The 20,604-nt window shown below is 47.0% G+C and overlaps 1 protein-coding gene across 2 annotated transcripts in view; it reads right to left on the minus strand.

Annotated features, from left to right (window-relative positions):
• LOC126646677 (mothers against decapentaplegic homolog 7-like) overlaps nucleotides 1-17,409 on the minus strand; it is a 41,711-nt gene extending 24,302 nt beyond the window's left edge. The window contains exons 1-5 of one of the 2 annotated variants that reach the window (XM_050328153.1): nucleotides 17,141-17,409; nucleotides 16,829-16,996; nucleotides 15,765-16,415; nucleotides 15,167-15,220; nucleotides 9,996-10,067 (exon numbers count right to left, since the gene is read on the minus strand). In XM_050328153.1, the coding sequence (XP_050184110.1) occupies nucleotides 9,996-10,067; nucleotides 15,167-15,220; nucleotides 15,765-16,266 (628 nt within the window). In that variant the 5' untranslated portion in view covers nucleotides 16,267-16,415; nucleotides 16,829-16,996; nucleotides 17,141-17,409. Of the gene's footprint in view, nucleotides 1-9,995; nucleotides 10,068-15,166; nucleotides 15,221-15,764; nucleotides 16,997-17,140 lie in introns of both variants that reach the window. The other variant, XM_050328152.1, reaches the window with a different exon arrangement.
• Between the last annotated feature and the right edge of the window lie 3,195 nt (nucleotides 17,410-20,604).

A 20,604-nucleotide genomic window follows, 5' to 3' on the forward strand; every position in this document is an offset into this window, starting at 1 on the left:
GCAGATGGAGGCCAGCAGAGGTTTGCCCTGGGCTATAAATCAGGGCAGGTTGGCAGCATCTGGATTAAAAAAGAAAAAAAAAACCAACCCAAAAAGCTCCTTGGGGCTCATCCCACACACTTTTGGTAGCAACGGTTGAGATGTGTCCCAGGCATGGACTATGCCACTGCCAGTCAGGGTGGCACCACTGAGACCCAGTAGCATCCTCCTGTGGGGACAAAGATCAGGTGTGTCATCAACATCCAGCAGCATCATCCTATGGGGACAAAGCCCCAGGGATGTGGGCATCATGAACACCCAGCAGCATCCTCCCACAGGGACAAAGGCCAGGGGATCTGGGGCTTGGCACCACCACTCAGCAAACCCAGCACCTCCCTGGCTGCTCCAGAAAATAACCTTAGTGCAACATCTCAGGTAAGCCAAGGTTTCATGCTCTTGACACCCAGGATACATTTTCCATGCTTGGCTGTGACAAAGAACAGGAAAACTATGGGCCTCTGCATATGATTTATGGGTTTGTTCCTTATCATGAGCTAAAAAGTCTCATCCTGGCATACAAAGAAAATGAATACATCAGTTCAAACACAGTGATGTAACTTCAAGGTCCCAACTCATTTTCCAAATAAAACTCCTGTTATTTTATTCCTACTCAAAGGATGATTTTATGTAGTTATTTGCTCTGTCTGCTTTGCCTGGGAAGGTGTCACCAGAGCCCAGCCACAGAGTCATTGGCAACTGTCCTATGTGGACGAGTAGGACCTCATCTTATGGTTTAATTACTCAACCATGTTGTCATTTTCCCTGCTTTTCTACTCAAAAACTCACCTTGCACACCCACTGTGGAATTCCCCCTCAGCAGTGTGCCCGACAATTTTTAGCATCCATAAATTCAAACTTATCACTTTCCATCACTGAAAATCACTAGATCCAGAGCCAACTTCACTGGTTGTAAAAGTGAAGGATTCTTGAACTTCCCTCACCTTCCCAAGACATGAGTTTCTCCAGCACAAAGCCAACTCTTATTGATGCAGATTTGGCAACTCTACAAACATCATCTATTCAACCTGTATATGTATTATAGAATTCTATAAAAATATATTCAATATACAATTAATATATTTAATATATTCAACATATATACTGAGAGAATATATTAGTTATATACAGAATATACCCTATATATTGTATATAATTATATATATAGTATATTGAATATATTTTATATATGTATATATTCAACATATACATATAGGTTGAATAGATTTTGCTAAATGTATAACTGTCCATAGTTTCATTCATTTAATAGCAATATTTGCCTTTCCACCTGCTCAGGAATTCAGGGAAAAGCCAGAAATTCAGGGAAAAGCCAGGCGAGTCCATGGGAGCCAGGACTTTACCCCAAACCCCAGCACTCCACCAGGCATCTTACTTCATGCCTGAGGATGGGGCACAGAGCTGGGTACCTGCCATTGCACATGAAGGAGCATCACTGAAAGCCTCACCGGGACCTTCTGCAACCAGCCCATCCAGCATTTTACTTCATCCTCAGGGAGGATGAGTCAAGTACTTCCCATTGCATGTGGAGGAGCCACCAGTGAGAGCATCACCAGGACCTCCTGCAAACACCCTACAGTGCTTCAGCATTATCAGCACAACCCAACTGCGGAGCTGAAGCCAGGAGGGTTTTAAGGAGAGAGGTTAAAAGGGTAGAGAAGGGCTGAGCCAACTCTTACAGGGTGGGGTGTTTTTTCCCCTTGCAAGTTAAAACCAAGATAATGACACTGTGCAGGGACCAATTTGAAGGGCTAAGCAGCCAAACCAAAATTAGTCTCTCAACTGAGAGCTTCCCATGGAGTCACAGTTTGGGGAAGAAAGCTGAGAAAAAGCATGAGAAAAAGAAAAGATTCTTCAGGAAGTTGGAGCTTGCACTCAAGCAAAGGTGATTATCTTGGTTTACTGACAATATGTCCCAGGAGGTAGGACCTCCGATGGAATAGAAACCCCCCTAAATTATGATTTTTTTGTTGAAATTATGAGGTATCTGAGTGAAATAGGAAAATTAATAAGTTTTACGAAAAAAATGGAGAACAGAACAAAACAATAAAAAAAATGTCACCTAAACCCACTCTTTCAGTCTATGCCACTGAGACAACAATGCAGTCCCGACGGAGGTCACGTGCAGAGAGGGGGGGAGGGGGAGGGGGGGGAAGTACTGGTGTGTGCAGCGGCATCAGCGGCACAGGGTGATCAACAAGTAAGTGGCACGGGGCCAACAGCGAGGCAGACGCACGACCAGTGAGCAGCAGCAGCAGTAGCAAGGCAGGGAAAATCCCTACTCAGCATGGAACCATGGAGCCGGAACACAGGGCAAGTCCAGGGAGGGGGCGACAGGCGACTCCCTCCGAGCTACAGCCCCAGGAACCAGAGAGCAAGTTCTGGTCACACTAGCAAGTTTATCTCATTAAGTTCTTGCAGTATCTCCTGGCAGGACCCTCCCCATCTCTCCCTGCCCAACTGCCCTGCATGGAGAAGAGAGGGGAGGCATCCCCCATGCTTTCCAAAACCACATGATGACATGAAAAAATTCAACAAAAAATCTTAATTTAGCTAAACTATAACAGTGATCCTACTAGTCAAATATTTTTACAACATAATAAAAATAAAATTAAGTACTGGAGCAGCCTCCCTTGGAAAAGCGAGGCCCATGGGATTTGTTTTTCCTCCTTTTCTTTCTTCTCCTCCCCCAGCACTTTGTTTCACTAATAACTATGTTTTCTTGTATTTTCTTTTTCTTGACTCTTTCCTCATAAAAGACTGATGTGATTTCCTATTTTGTCCCAATGTTTTCTGTTAATTAACAGGGTGAAAGCTATCATCACACATTTAAATCTCTACCTGAAAGAGAGGAGGGGAAAAAATGCATGAAAAATAAGGAGAAAAGAAAAAAGAAAGGGGAGAGAAGGGCTGTCTGTTAGCAAACACCATGTCATATTCCCAACAGCACAAAACCCCCTGGAAAAAGCATTTTGGACTTGGTGATGAGCCCATCGGCAAAGACACCCCCCCCCGGGTGGTTCCCACAGCAGGTCTGTGCACAGGGGATGTGAGCCCCCACTCTTCTCTGGATGGGGATGGAAAATCCCTGCAATGTTTGCCCAGAAAAGTTCTTTTCTTGCATTAGAAGGAGGACAAAAAGGAGGAAGAGAAGGAGAAATGAAAAAATATGAAAATAAAATAAACTGTAGAGGAAGAGGTAGCTGGCAACACCCAAGATGTTGCTTTTATTAAAAGAAGTTAAAGAATAAAAAATGAAATTAAAAAAAAAAAAACCTGAAAGGGGGTAATCCAAAGGAAGTAGACAGAAATCCTGCGAGCCGAGCTCCTTCCCTTCCCTGACCTCAGCCCTGCACAAGAGCAGGCCACTTGCTCCTCTGTGCCCTCCTGTTCCTCAACAGCAGCTGTGACTCAACCAGAACCCCAGCGGCACCAGAGCCAAGCCAACTGCCTTGGTATGCTGATGGGGGCTGAAAAGAAAGCAATTTAGGGAAAAAAATGAGAGTGGTTAGAACAGAGACTGTGTCTCAGCAGTTAATAATATCTCAGCGCTGAAAATAAACTGGAAAGGAAGCTCCTTTGTGACAGTAGGCAGGTGGTCAGGCTACAGCATGGGTCATTCAAGCCATCAGGCAATGGTGAAGGGACCTGGCACCCACCCATCGTCCAGCCCATCACCCTCCTAAAGCACCTGGTTAGGGCTGGGGAGGGGGTCCTTACACCACATTTATTCCATGTGCACCCTAAAATGGGGTGTACCCTGCTTTAAGCCAACATGGAGGTTTATGGTCTTGGGTGCTGCAGTTCAAAATAGGCATCCCTCATGCCAGCAGTGGGGAAATGCATGTGGTAATGGTACTGGTTCCTCTAGTGTGATACCCACTGGCAGACAGCAGGGATGGAAATGATGCAGCCTGCCATCCTTGCTAGCCCTGGACTGCTCTTCTGCAAGTGTTTTTGTCCCATTGAGTTTTAAATGTCCCCAATGATCGAGTTGACAACGTTCATGGGAACAACTTTTGCAAGCTGAGCATGGTTTGAATTATCACCTAACTTCCAAAATTTACCTTTTTATCCTCGTTCCTCCCTAAAAAGTGCCAGATTGCAGGATAAAACCTGAGTGGTTCCCATCATGAAGGACTTGGTGGTGGTGGGTTCTTCTGCATTTTATTATCAGTTGCTCTCAAGGGACTGTTTGGTTGGGAAAATCCGTCAGTGTCCAGAAAAATTAATATAATGGAGATACATAGGGATGGATTGAAATATCCAGCATTTAATGGGGGGAACCCCTCTGCCATCATTTCTGTTTAAAACCCATCATAGAAGAGTATCTAGAAAAGGCTCGAAAGGCTCTAGAGCATTTAAAAAGTAACTATTAAATGGGTTCTATTTGCCTGGGGGGGGATTTTAATTGGTGAAAAGCTTGGAGTTGGGAGGAGGATGACCCCAGCATCCCCACAGCAGCACAGGGGTGTTCTCTGGGGAGTCTCCACAGGGTGAGAACTCTCTTAAAAAAAACCCTCAGGAGGCTGAAGGAGACGGACCAGGTGGCCAAGCCAAGAGCCCCAGGTTTGGTGCCAAGCTCCCAGCTCCTTCCTCCCTGTTGGCCATAGTCAGATGATGTGCAAGGCAAGCTGAGAGGCTCCTAGTCTGGCAGGAAGCCTGCTCTGCTCCAGAGGCTCCACTGCTGTCATCTTGGTCTTAACCCCTGATAACCTTGTCCTTTCCAGGGCAGCATGGTGTGTTTTTAGGTAAGCAAGGAGCGGGGGTCATGTCTCCAATGAAGTTGGGAAGGAAAGTGTGCAATGCTCTGCGATGCTCAAAGCAAATAAAAAAAAATATTAAAAGTATGTATGCTCGAAAATAATCCAAGACTAAGTGACTTTAAAAAATATTCCCAAGTAATTGTTTATCCCTGGGACAAATATACAATCCTAGTTCCACAGGAAGATGTCTCAATTTCAGATTATAATAGGATGACAATTTGTAAATAAAGGCATTTCACAGGAGGTGATAAACTCTGTACAAAAGGGAGGTGGAAGGAGAAGGAATGGGAAAACACAGGCAGGATTCTGCCAGAGAAACTACATGGGATCCTGTTTACATGGGAGGAGTTATGGGGAGCTGCTTCAGGGGGCAAATAGCTCCAGATTTAGGCAAGGTGCTTCTTCCCTGGAGAGTAGATATCAGCAGGGATCAAAGGCATAGAGAAACATTGCTTGCCCAGTCTGCCTGCAATTTTAGAATGAAATGTCATTCAGCCAAGTGGTCCCTTAAACCAGACGAGGTCCCACCACCAGGAGAGCCAAAGCAGGGAGTGATGCTGATGCTTCTCCAACCTCCAGAGGTCTTTTCCCATCTTTTTGTTGCAGAGGAGTTGGGAGGGAGAAACTGAGGTTGTGCTTGCTGGGAAGAACCTTGTGGGTCTCCCAGCCTCAAACCTTGCAAAGCCTTGCTCGGTCTAGCACCCACCAAGCATTGTCACTCAACATCTGCTGGCTCCAGGAGACCCTGGGGCAGTTCCAGAGTCAGGGCAATCTGCGTAAACTTTCGAGTTTGGTATTTTATGAATAATTCCTATAAATAAAAAAAGCAGTGGAGGTGGTGAGGACATAAGCCAGCTCATCTTGCTTTCCCTCTGTGATAGCCAGCTCTGGGCTTCTCAGAGAGCTTCGCTTTGCCAGGAGATCCAGCACCATTCATCTGTCCTGCAGGAGAGACACCTTCTCACCCACCATGAGCACCATAACCTTCCATCAGCCAAGAGCCACCAGTCTAATGCCATATATGGGTCAAGGGCTGGGTGGAGACTATACCATGGAGACCCAGCACTGACACCACCAAGCACCATCAGCTCATTTCTACCCTTGAAACAGAACTTTCTCCATGGATGTATCAGGGATTGTTGATATTTTTTGGTCTGTGTTTGACCCAGCCACCTGAGAAAGTTTTGTTCTTTGCCTGCCATGTTCACTGATAAACAGGAGCCTTGTCCTTGGAGAGACAGTTTCTTGTATAAACTGTTTTAATTGGTGTTCTGTAATTGGCTGGTTGTCTGTAGAGGACATTTAAAGGAGAAACTGAAGAGGAGAAGATGAAGTAAAGCCCCCAGACCCAAATAGATAAGACCCCTTGAGTGAAACAGCGCATGCGTTAGGTGATTCATGCATGCGCTGAAAGGGTACACTTATATAACCAGGGGGGCGGACTGAGAACCTCTGTCTGGGCAGTGCTGGCCACACCGGTCCAGGTAGACGTCACTGGTTAATTGGATAAAAGATGCAGGTGGTTCGTGCTTGGGGCTCTCAAGCTTTACATGAAGGACAACGTTGCCTTTTGCAGGGACGCCCGCTATCTTGTGAGCCTGCTGACCCTCTGAGGATTCAGCCTCTGCTATGGGGAATTCTAGTTATTCTGGGGTTGGTAAGACAACCTCGTAAAACACACCTGCATGAGCGGGTGTGGTGGTTTTCCCCCAGCTGGCCTGGGGGATCCTGGAAGAGTTATAGTCAAGTAGGAACTTTTGCACAAGGCAGAAATAAGCCTGGACCCAGAAGATGTAACAATATGGTTTTCTGGTAAAATATGCTGAGTCATAGTTGACTGACATGCGCAGTTAGCAGAGTTATATAACGTTATTAGTGGCCAATGGAGGGTTATTTATGTAATTTGGGGACCAATAAAGAGTTAACATGTGTAGCCTAAAAGTGTATAAAAATAGTAGCGGTGTGCAATAAAGTGTTCCAGCTTCTGGTTCCACAAGGGTTCTTGTCGTTACTCCTGCCTCGACCGCGACAGTGGGGGTTTCACTGAGGGCTTAGTTCACTCCTCTCCTTTCCTGTCTCTCGGGTTCCCATTTACTTGGTCACTGTTGTAATAAATACTGGGTTTATTGTTGAGCTCAGCAGTGTCTTGGTTTTCAATCTCGACATCCTTCGAACTCACCCTGTTACAATGGGTCATATGGGAATTCAGCTCCCACCGATTCAATGCCACCAGACCACAGGCCAGTCACCTCCAGGCTCTCCAAGCATGGCTTTGCTTGTTTGAAAGAAGTCATATCTGTTGAGAATGAGCCAGTTCAAAATACAGGAAAAACCACACTCTGTCTCCTATTTACAGAAATTATTTTTATCTCCAATGGGATATTTTTGGTCTCTTCTTTAACCAGATCAAGGATAGAAAGAATCTGGGCTGAGCACAACCATGTCAGTGGGAGACACCATGAGTGAGGAGTCCTGACCTATCCCCCAGAGTGACCACTGATAAAAATGAAGAAAATAAATAAAGGGAAGAACAAGTGAGAGCCAGCACTTTGGGGGGAGTGAGGGGTACATCAGCCAGAAAATGGGATGGTCAGGGAAGAGACAGCAGAGGTAGGATGAGAAGAAGACACCAGCACAGAATGAAGGACTACCCAATATTGCACTCCTGGGCCAGGAAGGAGAACAGAAAATGGAGGGGGGAAGGAAAGAGCAGCTCAGATCAGTTATTGCAAGGGGGAAACAGTCCCCATGCATCCTCCCAGCTGCACTGCTCCCCCTCCCACATCCTCCAGTGCCTCTGGTATCCATCAATGAAACTACCTTCAGCCTCCAGAAGGAGATTGAGACCCTGGTGGTGGCTGGATCTAAGGCTCCTGATCATCAAAGGAACCTCGTGGAGAGCTGCAAGAGTGCTTGCTTCAATACCCTTTTCAATGCTCCTTGCCATCATTCTCTCAATCCCCCAATGTGGTTTCCCTGCCAGAATGGCTGGGAACCCCAGGCTGCCCTTCCAGCTTCAAGACATTAGAGCAGGTCTACTGGCCTTGAACACCGCTACTACACCAGCATCCACTGCCCGTCACTGGTGGCCAAAGCCTACAGTGTTATAGGAGCCCAGTACCACCATTCACCCATGATGTCTTCTTCCTTAGCTGCACATTCCAGTTTCCGAATCTACCAAAATGGAATTTTTTTGTTTTTATTAAAGCAATCCTTTCATCACAGAGGACCAAGAAGAGTGTACAGCCCTGGTCTGGAGAGGATGAGGGATGTTAGATTCTCTGCCCAGCATCATGGATCCCCATCTGTCCAAACTAGATAAGACCTAAAAGAAAGTGAGCTTTAGAGAATTGCTGCAAAGTGTGTTTATTTTCCTTTCTTGACTGGGTCTCTCCAGTTGGGAATTTTTAGCGCTGCACTTCTGTGTGCAGAAGGGAGATGCCAGTAAATCAGAACAAATTCAAAACAAATGCTCTTTCAAGTAGAGGCATTTGGCTTTGTTTCAGGGCTTGGGTAGCTAGCTGTATTCCTTCATGAGTCAACTTTCCTATCAGCTCCTCATTAAACTAAATGACTACATTTACATTTGGGGAGGAAAAAAGAGCAGTTAATGATAGTAAAAGGTTCTGTTTCTGAGCTTGGGGGGGAACCTTTGTTAAGGAAGACTAAAAAAAAATGCAATGCAATGAAATGCTACAATTTAATAAAATAAGTTAAAAATGCATTTTCAGAGTGAACCATGCTTTCTTTTGAGGAGGAGGCTTTATTAAGGAGCTGGAGGTCCCCTTCCTGTGGCCCTTCAGGAGGCACCCAGAACAAGCCATGTTATTTCCTGCAGCCCAAGCCCCCACCTCCTGCCTTTGGGAGCAGAGCAGCCAGATGAGATGTTATCAATAGGTTGAACCTTATAGAAAGCCCCCTTTTAAAAGTGAGTGCTTCCTCTACTTATTTCACGTGGCATCCTATGGAACTGAAATCTCTCCTACCCTCTGCAACTGGTATATTTCAGAAGGATAAAAAAAGATAAAAGATCTAACAACATCCTTATTGCATTGTTTTGCTTCTTGTCTTTTTTGACAGTCTCTTTTTTTTTTTTTTTTTAATTCCCTAAAGTTCAAGGCTCCAATAGCAAAAAAACCCAAAACTCAAAAGTCTTCTGAATTCAAAAAAAAAAAAAAGGTGACAAGTTTCTTTGTTCCTTCTCCCCCTTTGTTTGATTAATTCTTATTAGGGCCTTTGAGCAAACAATATTCTCTCCTCTCAAATAACAGACAGGGCATATATTACACCCAAATAAAAACAAGGTTCACTTAAAGACATCCACACCAAACGCAATTCCTGGAGAGAGGCAGGGGCAGATGCATGCACGCAGCCACCAAAAACCTACTTCTGAAATTCATTTCAGGGCAATGAATAAATCATAAATCAAGGAGACATCAGCACAAAGGGAAGCACCTTCAAACATCAGTGAGTACATGCAGATACATGGTTTCAGATACTTTTATCCTGGTAGAGACAGAGCCCAGCCACTGAGTTGGCCTGTCCAGGGTGGAAGATGAGGTGCTGAAGACATCACACCTTGGAAGAGGGGTGGGAGTTGGACTAGATGACCGTTCAAGGTCTGTTCCAACCCGAACCATTTTTATGAAAAGCCCAAGAGGGGTAGGGAAAACACCCTCCAAACCTCCATCCCATAACAGCACCTGGAGGATGAAAGAGATGGCAAACAGGAAAATGAGCTAAATCAGAGTATTTCAAGTTGGAAGGAAACCATAAGGATCATTGAGTCCAACTCCTGCAATGTCCTCTGCAAAAAAAAATGGGGTCATCTTTCCTCCCCGGGCATCATGACACTCACACATTAAATGTAGGATATTGGTTACCCTACCGGGAGCAAAGCCCAAGCACAGCTCTCATCCCAGAGACAAGAGATGCCACCACCACGAAGTCAAGGAGACCCTGACAGCGAATCTTTTTGCATGGCACAACAGCACCTGCTCCATAGTATGAGAGGCGTGCAGCTGCTCCTGAAATGAAACCTAATTCTCCCTTTGAGCATGCCTTTCTCAACAACGTGCATCCCAAAAACTCCCCAGCATCACTTTGCCTTCCATTGGGACCTTCGGTCAACTCAACTCACAGCCAAGATCAAAGAAAAAAGAAGAGATGTCTTACCTGAAAGCCCCCCAGGGGTTAGACAATTAGTTCCCCCTGTTTCAGTGGAGGAAGGCACAGAGTCTGGACAATCTGATGAAGCAGAGGAAAAAAAAAAAATCAGTATATAGGTAGTTCTTTGTAGGCTCCCAGCAATGCCATGAGTAGAAAACACATTCCAAAGAGCTTAGCAGGAATCAATTACTAATTGTCCAGCACAAAGATGGTAGTTCATCAAGAAGCATCTACCCTAACTCATTGCCTCAGTCAAGGCTGCACACTGTGCTTCATCACCACCCAACGCTGATTATAGACTGGCAAAGATTACAGACTGGCTGCCACCTCTCTGACCAAGTCACCGGGTAACAAGATCAAGGTTGTCACCATTCTGATGTAAGCAAGCTCCCAAAAATGTTTAAATGCATTAGATGCTTAAATGTATAAGTGCTTTGCACACCCGATTTAGTCAACACCTGTAACTCGCCAAAATAGGAACCAAAAAGGAAATGTCTCATCACTGCCCTTTTGTGGCAAATGGTCTACATTTACATTCCCCCGCTCAATTTTTGTCACCATCAGCTGCTGGTAGATCTTATACCCTGCTGTCACCTCCTGAGACAGGCGGGCACTGGATCTACTCCTCCAAGCACCACCAAAGGGCAGAGTAAGATCAGCAGCCCTATTAGAGGTTTCTCCTGATGCATGAATGTATTGGAGTTCAAGGTTTGGACCTTTCCATCCCAAGCCTGCTCCTCCAAGTGACAATATCCAGAGCAACATCAATCCCCTGGTCCTACAGGCAAAGTTCAGCTTTTTGGTACCTACCATGTAGGGGAGAAGCTCAAGGACAAGCCTGAGAAGACCCGTGAAGTTCACACAACCTTCTGCTCCTCAGTAAGTTCTTAAAAACTTTATGTTTCATCAAATTTGGGCTCCCTAATGATATCACTTTGCTCACAGCAGTATCTCAAAGCAAGGACCACCAGGAGAGTTGAGATATTTTTCTCCCTAATGATAATTTTTCCAGATTTCATCCCTGAAATCCAAGTGAATGAGAAATTGCTGTCTGCATAACCTCATTTTATCAGAGTAAAGCCCTAACAGGAATATACAGTTTAACAGGATGTACTTAATCAAACTGAAAACAACAGGGGAGATAGGAAATGGACTTACTTGCGAAATACTGTATACGATGCCTTGTCACGCTTTCTATGCTTTAAAGAAATATGGTTTTTTTCTTTTTTTTTTAACCCTTTCTAGTCCAGACAGAAGATTCCCCCTGCCCCTCTCCTGGGATGACTACAACTGCTTGGGCTACAGATGCTTTCTGAACACAGGCTGGAACACCCTGCTTTGCACTGGGCTCCCTCTGCCCCCAACTATAGCTCCCTGAAGAGTCCCTGTGGGATAGAGGACATCATTTGCCCTTTCCATGTTGTCTTGCTCTAGGGATTACACACAACCAGGTCCTCTGTTAGCACATCGGACAGGATGGCAGGAGAGAATCCTATCTCAAAATGTGTAACACTAGCAATGGGGTGATGTGTTTTCATGACTTATCAGCTCCCTTCCTGTATCACATCATCCAACAGGCAATTCTCCTCATCAATGAATTACCCTCACATTAGAAGATGCAGAGCTGGTGCACCTTGACTCTAGACCAACCATGATAGTCAGGTGTGGAATGAGTCCAAATGCAGGACCCTCCTGGGTTCTCTGCCCTACATGTGACTGGTTTCATCCTTGCACTCTTCCTATCACCCACAGAGCTGCCCAGGGCTCTCATTAGTAGGGGGTACTTGGGCTAATTTTATCTTCAGCACCACAGAGGTCATAGGATCAGAAGTTTACCCAAGCATGTGAATCTCCTCCCAAAACTGCTTTCTCACAATATAAAACCATCATGAAGACATATAATTAATCCTGGTGGCCACCAGCATAATCCTGCAATGTGCCCAATAGCTCCTGAAAGCTGTCAAACCTTTAGCTCCCCTGAAAGTCAATGCCACAGGAGGGCATTCAGCTCTGCAGTGACATCTCAGTGGGTTTCCTGCACTCATACTCCAGCACCACCATGACCAGCCACCCAGGAGCATGATGGACACAGCCACTTGCAGCCTCTTGTTCCACTTAATGATGGGTCAAAATACCTGTTTGAATTATTTGGATGCACTGTAGTCCATCTCACTTCCAACACAGCTGCAAGTGGCAGTTCCTGCAGGGACATCAGGGATGCTGAGCACCCACATGCCTCCAGGCTTGCAGGGTGAGCCTAGCTTCAGGTAAGCCACAGACACCCATCCCTGCAAATGTCCCCTGTAAGGAAGAAGGAAAGTCCTCTCCTGGATGAAAGTCCTCCCCATCCCTGGAAGTGTTTGAGGCTGGGTTGGATGGGACTTTGAGCAACCTGGTCTAGTGCAAGGTGTCCCTGCCCATGGCAGGGGGATTGAAACTAGATGGTCTTTAAGGTCCCTTCCAACCGAAACCATTCTAGGATTCTATGAATGAGCAAGCCACCCTGGACCTCCAGCCTTCCCGCAGGTAACCTGGTCATCAAGGGTAGATCTTTCCACTCTACGACGAGTGCACAAATACCAGATCTATCCTGCCAGCACACAATTTGATGTGGCATTTCACTGCCTGCAGCTGACCCCCACCTCTCTGTCCATCTCTGCTTTCCTCCAGCCAGGGACACAGCCTGTGTCAGCCTCCATCATCTCCAAAAAATCAATTTAATCCTTATCATAATGGTTTAAATCTAAAAGAGGAGGGATTCAGACTAGAAAGAACAGAGAAATTTTTACAAGGGTTGTGAAACACTGGCACAGGTTGCCCAGAGGTGGTAGATGCCCCACACCTGGAAACATCCAAGGTTAGGTTGGATGAGGCTCTGAGCAACCTGATCTAGTTGAAGATGTTCCTGCTCATTGCAGAGGGATTGGACTAGATGGCCTTTAAAGGTCCCTTCCAACCCAAACCATTCTATGATTCTATGATCATGGGTACTGGCAACCACTGCAAGCCCATACTGGTCCACGTATTCCTGTCTGTCTGTCCACACGAAACACAAGACATGGCACTAAATACTTAAATATTTTTGTAACCACTATCACACTTGATGGAAAAGCAGAAGTTTCCTGCTGAATGCATGTTCTCAGCTCTATCAGCAGATGCAGTTGCCCAAGTCTAAATGGAGGGACAATTACCTCGCAAGGTCCCAGGGGAGAAGATGGTTGATGTACATCAGCCAGGTAAAAGGTTTCACATCTTCCCATCATCATCTACTGTCTCTCTCCCATCTAAACAATTCTCAACATATGGTTGAGAAACTGACGCAGGAGATGGCACTGATGTTGGGACTGGAAATCCTTCAGTCCTCCACAGAAGAAACCCTGAGCTTGCAAAATCCACCTGCAACAACAGACTTCCAGGCTCCACTTGAGCCTGTCACAGCCCAGTTAGAGTTCAGCTGCAAAATGGATTTTTCTTTCAAAAAGGAAAAAAAAAGGAGGACTTTTTGGTGAGTAACCCAGTTGTTCCTGCATTTCTGATGGTCAGCGTTAATCAATTCCTATTGGCCAATAGGAATAACTTTTCCTTTCGAAATGGCACATTCATGTTCTGCGGCTTTTCTGTTTACACACATTTTGCTACCTTATGTCAACACTTGCTGATGAATAAATATATCACTGGGCTAACTGAAAATGAGGTCCTGGCAGAGGCAGATTGGGTGTCAAAACCCTGCTAACAGATTTATCCCAATATCTTTGCAGTAAATCAAAATCAAGCTTTAACCCTTCTCTCCTGCAGCTCTGAACCCCTTTACACCTCATGCCAGGATCATTGGTCAATGGAAAAAAAAGCAATAAAGGCAGAAATAGAAACTTTTGAGGAAGCACTGCAGGAATGCAATCAAAATTATGCCAATCTCACACAAACCCACAAAATTTCACAAGCCAACAGACCCTCAAAGTCTATTACGGAATAACCCTTCTGCATCCCAGCACGTGCTCAGGATGTTGGACCTACTCCAGATATCCTTCCTTCATTCATGACCCTTTATCTCCTGTTTTTTTCATGTTGAGGTAAAATAGTTCATGATTTGCAACCCAAATTTTGGTTAAACATCTTTGCTTATTTCCACAAGGCATAAAAAGACTTATCAGTGTTTCTTAAAAAATTTGCAGAGGGAGGAAAAAACAACAGTCCAGCCTCTGAAGGAGCAGTGGGCAGGATGGGACCCCACACAGTATCTAAGCAACCTCAAGGATGGGGTTTCTCTTAGTCCCAAGAAACTGATGAGCAGCAATTTTACAGAAACTGCTCTTTTGGCAAAAACCCTAGTAACCGGTATTGATCTTCAGAAATATATCTATCTTTGCCTCTGTGCACCACCATGCCCGGCCCACCTGCCATAACCATGGGGCATGACCACAGAGACCACCATGTTCCAGCCAACAGTCCAGATCCACTAATCCTTGGAGACCCAGGAGCTGCTCCTTCCCAAGCTCCCCCCATTTCCGATTCTTCCCCCATCTCCTTCTTCCAGTCTGATTTATCTCACACCTGGCAAGCTTGCTGCCAACAAAGTGTTTATGCAGATGACCTCAAAAGAGCTGGTGCCAGCCTCACATGGACTGGCACCCTGACATTCAGTTACAAGCAACAGGAATGCAGAGTGGTGCTAAAAAAAGAAAAAGAAGGAAAAAAAACATTTTCAACTCCTTTTTCAATTTTTTTTAACCTGACAAGGCAGGATTAGGTTCCTTTAAAACACATAATGATTTCTAACAAGTCCATTTATCAAGGTTCATTGGATTCCCAGGGATTAGGAAGATACTGCACAGGTTCCCAACCTAAATCCCTATAAAATTCACCCAGGGATGTGGAAGCAATGCCATTTCCAACTGGAGCCAATGATTTTCCTGGCTGACTTGAGCAGTGCAGGCCTGTGCTGCACTGTAATCCCTCCTAGAGTTTCTTGCCAGAGTTTTAAGATCTTTTACTTTGTGCAGAGAGTGGCTTAGACAAATTATATTTTAATTATATCTTAATTTTTCAAGGGGTAGCAGTAGGCACAGAAGCAAGTAGCCTAAAAGCAAAATGCATGACAAAGGCAAGGAGATGTTTCCCCTAAGAAAGGGGTTGTTTTCCCTTTTATCTGTAGTCTGCATTGAAAAAAGTCCACTTACCAGTTGGTTTGAGAAAATCCATTGGATATCTGGAGTAAGGTAGAGGGGGAGACTCTGGAATTAGAAAAGTACAGAGAAAATAAAGGCAGACCCATGAGAAAGAAAAAAAAATGAGATAGGAACTTATGATAACAAGTGTATTCTTTTAGTAAAACTGTTTGTCTTAGCTCTGGGGGTTGGAAGCAGGGCAGAGGCGATGATTGCCTTGATATTTAGCTGTCAGATAAACAAAAGGGACCGTCTGGCGCCAGTATCCCTGCTATCTGCCGCTCGGGCTGTCTGATCGTGACCTCCTTGGCTCAGCGGAGCCGCGGCAGCGCTAGGGCCGCCTGGCCCCCAATCCCCGGCACCGCGCGGGGACGGAGTGGAGACGGCTCCGCCCACCGTGCCGGGGCCCCCGGGGTGGGAAATCACCCTCTCCCTTAAACAGAAAAAAATACATAAACCAATGCAATGTAAAGGGGTGGGGGTTGTGTTTTGGTTTGTTGTTGGGTTTTTTTTCCAGAGGAAAAAAATTTTGGTGGGCTGGGAGGCGAATGGGGCTACATCCCCCCATCCCCTCCATCTCCCCGTACCCCCGCTCCCCCCGCCACCGTACCTAGCTCGCAGAGCCGGCTGAGGTGGTGCGGGTTGCAGCAGACGAGCTCGGGGTGAGGCTTGCCGTAGGATTCACAGCAACATAACCGCTTCACTTCGGAGCAGTGGCGGAGGTCGGGCCAGCGGAACACCTTGCAGAACAGCACCGGTAGCGGGAACCAGTGCTGGCCCAGCCGGGAGTGGGCGTTGGCGGGCAGCAGCAGGCAGGGGGTCTGCGCCCCGCCGCGGGACTCCACGGCGTGCAACAACCCCTCCAGCTGCCGCTCCTTCAGCCGTTTCAACACGGCATGGGTCAGCGCCTTCAGTTCCGCCTCTGTACCCGCCGTTGCCCGCCCGCCGCGGCTCGCCTTGCCCGTGCAGCACCCATGTCCCCCGCTGAAGGCAGGCTCCTGGGCTTCGGCCACGACTGCACCGGGCTGGCGCGCCGCCTCCTTCTCCTCTCCTCCAGGCGCACGGCTCCGCCAGAGCCGACGGACGAGAACAGAGCGTTTGGTCCTGATCATACGGGACGAGAGGAGAGGGCCTCGGCTACAAAACGGGCATGTCGTCCGCCACACATGAAGGGGCCGGGAGCCGGAATGCGGCGGCGGACAGCGGCGGGCGGCGGCGGGGCCGAGGCGGGCTGTGGCATGCGCCCGTCTCCGCGCTGGGGCTGCGGGTCCCGCCGCCGCGAGAAAATAAAAAATAATTAAAATAAATTTAAATGAGGGGGTAAAAAAGAGGAGGGGGGGAAACGGCGACTCGCCCCGGCTTTGCCCAAAAAATAAAAGAAAAATAAAAAGATTGTCTAGAGCCCGCGGCGCACAGCGCGGGGGAGGCGAGCGGAGGTCGTCGGCGCCGCGCCGCCCTGCGCGGCTGCGGAGCAAGGCCAGAGCCGCAGGAGAGCCTCGGCCTTCTAGGGGCCGTGGCGCCCATCAACCCGCCACGTTGGGGAGGGGGTGCGGGGGAATGAGGAGGGAGGGATGCAACGCAGGGCAGAATCAAAGGACAAAAAATAAAAAGCGAGCCAAAAGGGTGTCTATTAAAAAAAAAAAAAGAAATATTAAAAAAAAACGAAACACCAACCCTAAGGTTTGGACATCGGTTTAAGCATCTGTCACAAAAGAGACGAACAAGCGCTTCCCTTTTTAAAGCCCAGGTCGTCCTGATGCGGGGTTCGGGGTGGTTCTTTTCCTCCTTCTTCCCAAAGGTTTTAATCCACATGGACACACACATGGAATCTTGATTCGACTGCTACGGAAAGAGAGAAGAAAAAAAAAGTGGAGCTGTGTCCCCTCCTCCGTGCCTTCCCCAGCAGTGTGCTGCGGAGGGGGGAGGGGGCCTGGCCGGGCCGGGCCGGACCGAGCCGAGCCGCCCGCCGCTCCAGGCGGTGCTTACTTGGGTGCGGGGCTGCCCACCGGTCGGCGACTCTCTCCGTGCTGCCAGTGCCTGTGCCTCAGTGCTTTTTTTTTTCCTCTCTACTCCTTCCTGCCTGCCTGTCTGCCTTCCCTCCCCTCCTCCCTTGGGTTGGGTTTTTTTTTTCCTTCCCTCCACTCGCTGCAACAAGCTGCCCTCCCCGCACGAGCGCCTCCTTACTTCCCTTGCTGCCGGTGAGTGGAGCCCCGGCGGCAGAGCAAGACGCAGCGGAAGCGGAGCCCGCGGCAGCACGGTACCTGCTCCCGCCCAGCTACGGCGGCGGCTCGCAGTGCGCAGTGGCGCGGCCCCAGCTCGGCCCCGTCACGTGGGCGTCTAGACACCGTCTCGCTCCAGGGAAAAAAAAAAAATCTATATATTATATTTATCTCCAACCGCCTTTCGCAATCGGAGGCTCGGGTCGCTGAAAGGTTATGGGTCCCTCCGTCCCCGTTCCCCCTCCCCAACCTCCACCCCTGTCCCGGGATGGGGAGGCCCCTCCAGGAGCACTGCGAGGGTGCCGAGCAGGTGGTCTCCCCCTTGCACCCAGTGGGGCACAGCGGAGGGAGCCCTCGGGGCCAGGGTGTGTCGGAGCCCACTGTAAGTATTGAAATATTAAACCAAATCAGTCATAAAAATTTTAAAAAATTAAAATACATATATATATATAGTTTTGGCCATTGAAAGAGGACACAGCACAATAATAATAATAATAATAATAATAACGATAATAATACTTTCCATTTTTACAGCACTTGTCACCAAAGGATGGGAAAATATTTCATAGAAGGTCAATACACTTCAGTTCTCATCAAACGCAAAGCAGAAATGATCACCACGTAGCACTCTGATATTCTTGTTATGGGTACTACAGTTGTAATAATCTCTGGCACCGTGGGAGCTCCACAGATCCCCCATTCCAATTCTGGACCTGCAGAGGATGGGGAAACTGAGCCACCAAGAGACTGTGCAGCTCGTCCAGCCCCACTGTGCTCTGTGGTTGAGCTGGGAAGTCTGGCCAGACTTCCTAGCGACAGGTTTGGCAGGCCAGGAGCCCCCAAGGTCCCCATCCCACATGTACTCCCACGGAGTGTGGGCAGATAAGTTGCTTTAAGGTCACTAGGTAAGTCAATTATCACATTGGAAGGAGAAGCCAAGACTTTTAAATCATGGCTGCTATAAGCAAATCCAATTCTAAAATGATTGCACACAACTAAATGCAATACCAGCCATAAACCACATAAAAATAACATACCATGCAGGCAGGACATCCTCAGGGAGCCTGTCCTGGATCCCTGCCTTTGGTGCAGGCAGGAGTGCAGGGATAATTTTAGAACCTGATCATGCAAATATTCATGTGAGCAGGCCAGAGAGACTCTGAATAGGCCTGGTATTTGCAGAATCTGGATCTAAATTAGAAAGGGGTTAGATTTTATTAAATGTTAATGAGACTATACTCACCCAGGCCCAAAATCTGCTTAAAATCTGGATAAATAGTATTAAAAAAAAAAGAAGGAGAAGAACATAATTTGCTGGCATCAAAAAGAATAATTCAGGAAGGTTTGTTATGAAACTGGAATCTGAGGAAGGTGTTGGAGGGGGACTCTTCACTTCACCTCCAAATCATTAACAGCAGAAGATGCTCGTTAAATTCTGCAGTTGCTGGTGCTGCAGCTGAGGCAGTTTCAGAGGTGAGGTGAGCTGTGCAAAGCCCAGGGCACAGCCTTGGGGTGACAGAGGAGGAGGCCAAAGCAGAACAGCATCAGCATCTGAGTCTGCTGCATGCACAAGAAAATCCCATTGCTTTTTAAATGGTTGCTTCTGTATCCTGAAAAACGGAATTTGGGTAATATTTTTAGTTTAACATCTCGTTCACCAGCCTCCAGAGTGACCTCACGTATGCCAAGACCGATTTCCTCACTTCCTTAGTGAACTTCAATCCCTATTCCACTGTGATGCATATGGTAAATTGATAGAGAAAAAAAAGTTCCTTCTCATTCCTGTATTTGCCAATGGAAGACACACTGGACATGCCCATTAATCCGTGCATTACACTTTTAAAAGTTTTAAAACTTTCCAGGCTGTTATAAATGACTTTTAGGGTTTTTTTCCCTTTGTGGTTCCTCTTACCTCACCGCTGATGACTGCAATTACTTTATTGTCATAAACAGAGTGACAAAAAGTATAATGGGATGTATGCTGTGAAGGGATAGAGAACAGGAATGGGGTCCAGGAGTTAATATAATTTCTTTGGCTCTGCCATAGGTAGTCTAGGTGACCTTGGGCGCATCCCTTTCTTTCCCTGCAGTACAGCTGGGCCACCAGCACTTGCCTTTGCAATCTCTGCAGGTGAAAATTACTCCAGAAGTGCTAAATATTAAATAACCAATAAAGAACTGCTTTCTAATTGTCGTGGGTTTGCCTTGGGTCAATTTGCTCTCACCCCCCACACAATTACTATAAGTTGAGAGAAGGTTTATGAAGACAAAAGAGACTTGATTAGGGAGAATAATATTAGGGATTTATTACTAGCAAGATAAAAAACTAAAGAACTACATCTACATTACACTAATTCTAATTAGGTAAAAGTACTATGTATTCACAGAAATACCCCTTCCCCCTTTGTATCAGTTCAAGGAGGAGAAGCAGTCTCATTCTCCATTTCCAGAGCTCCAGGTCTTTAAAGTAACTTTGCAGCACTCAAAAGTTCTTCTAGGACGACAACTCCGATTCGTTGCAGCTGGAACTCTTTCTCTTTCTCCCTCTCTTCTATGTCGGCCTCAGGGCTGGGCCTACCCCCTTCCTGGGCTAAGACCAGAGGCTGGGAGGTTACCCAGGCCCTGAAGGTCTTCTCTTCCATGGACTGCAAGGGGACACTTGCCTACCATGGATCTTCACCACAGAGTCACAGGAGATAATGGCTATTGAATCCACCCCTGTTTCCTGTGGGGTCCCTTCCCACGGGAGAACAGTCCTTAATAGACTTCTCCAATGTGAGTCCATTTCTCGGACAACAGGTCTTCCATTTTCTGCTGTCTCTCAGGGTCACAAATCTCTAGCACCAGCATGGATCCCTCACTCGGATCCCAACATCTTACCCGAGCCGTTCTGCTCCAGTGTAGGTCTCCCTCAGGGTCACAAATCTCCAGCAGGACTCCGTTTCACCTCAGGTCTCTCATAAAGTCTCAGCCTCCTTGTGCATCAATTTACTCCAGTGTAGGCTCCTCCATGAGTAGCATGGGAGTCCCCTCACCCCAACAAACTTCTACAAGTGGCAGGGTTTTATTTTTCAGTCTTTTCCCTGCTGAAGGGACAGAGAGAGAGAGCAAGAGAGGGGGAAGAAGCAGCCCCCCCTTCGAACTTCTCTCTCCTGCTGGTGCCAGCTTTGGCCTTGAAAACTGTGCTCTCTCTCTCTCTGGAATTCCTTTTGCAGCACATCTTGTCCAGGG

Source organism: Myiozetetes cayanensis, unplaced genomic scaffold, assembly GCF_022539395.1.
Source record: "Myiozetetes cayanensis isolate MyiCay16 unplaced genomic scaffold, myiCay2020 scf364, whole genome shotgun sequence".
Taxonomy (NCBI): domain Eukaryota; kingdom Metazoa; phylum Chordata; class Aves; order Passeriformes; family Tyrannidae; genus Myiozetetes; species Myiozetetes cayanensis.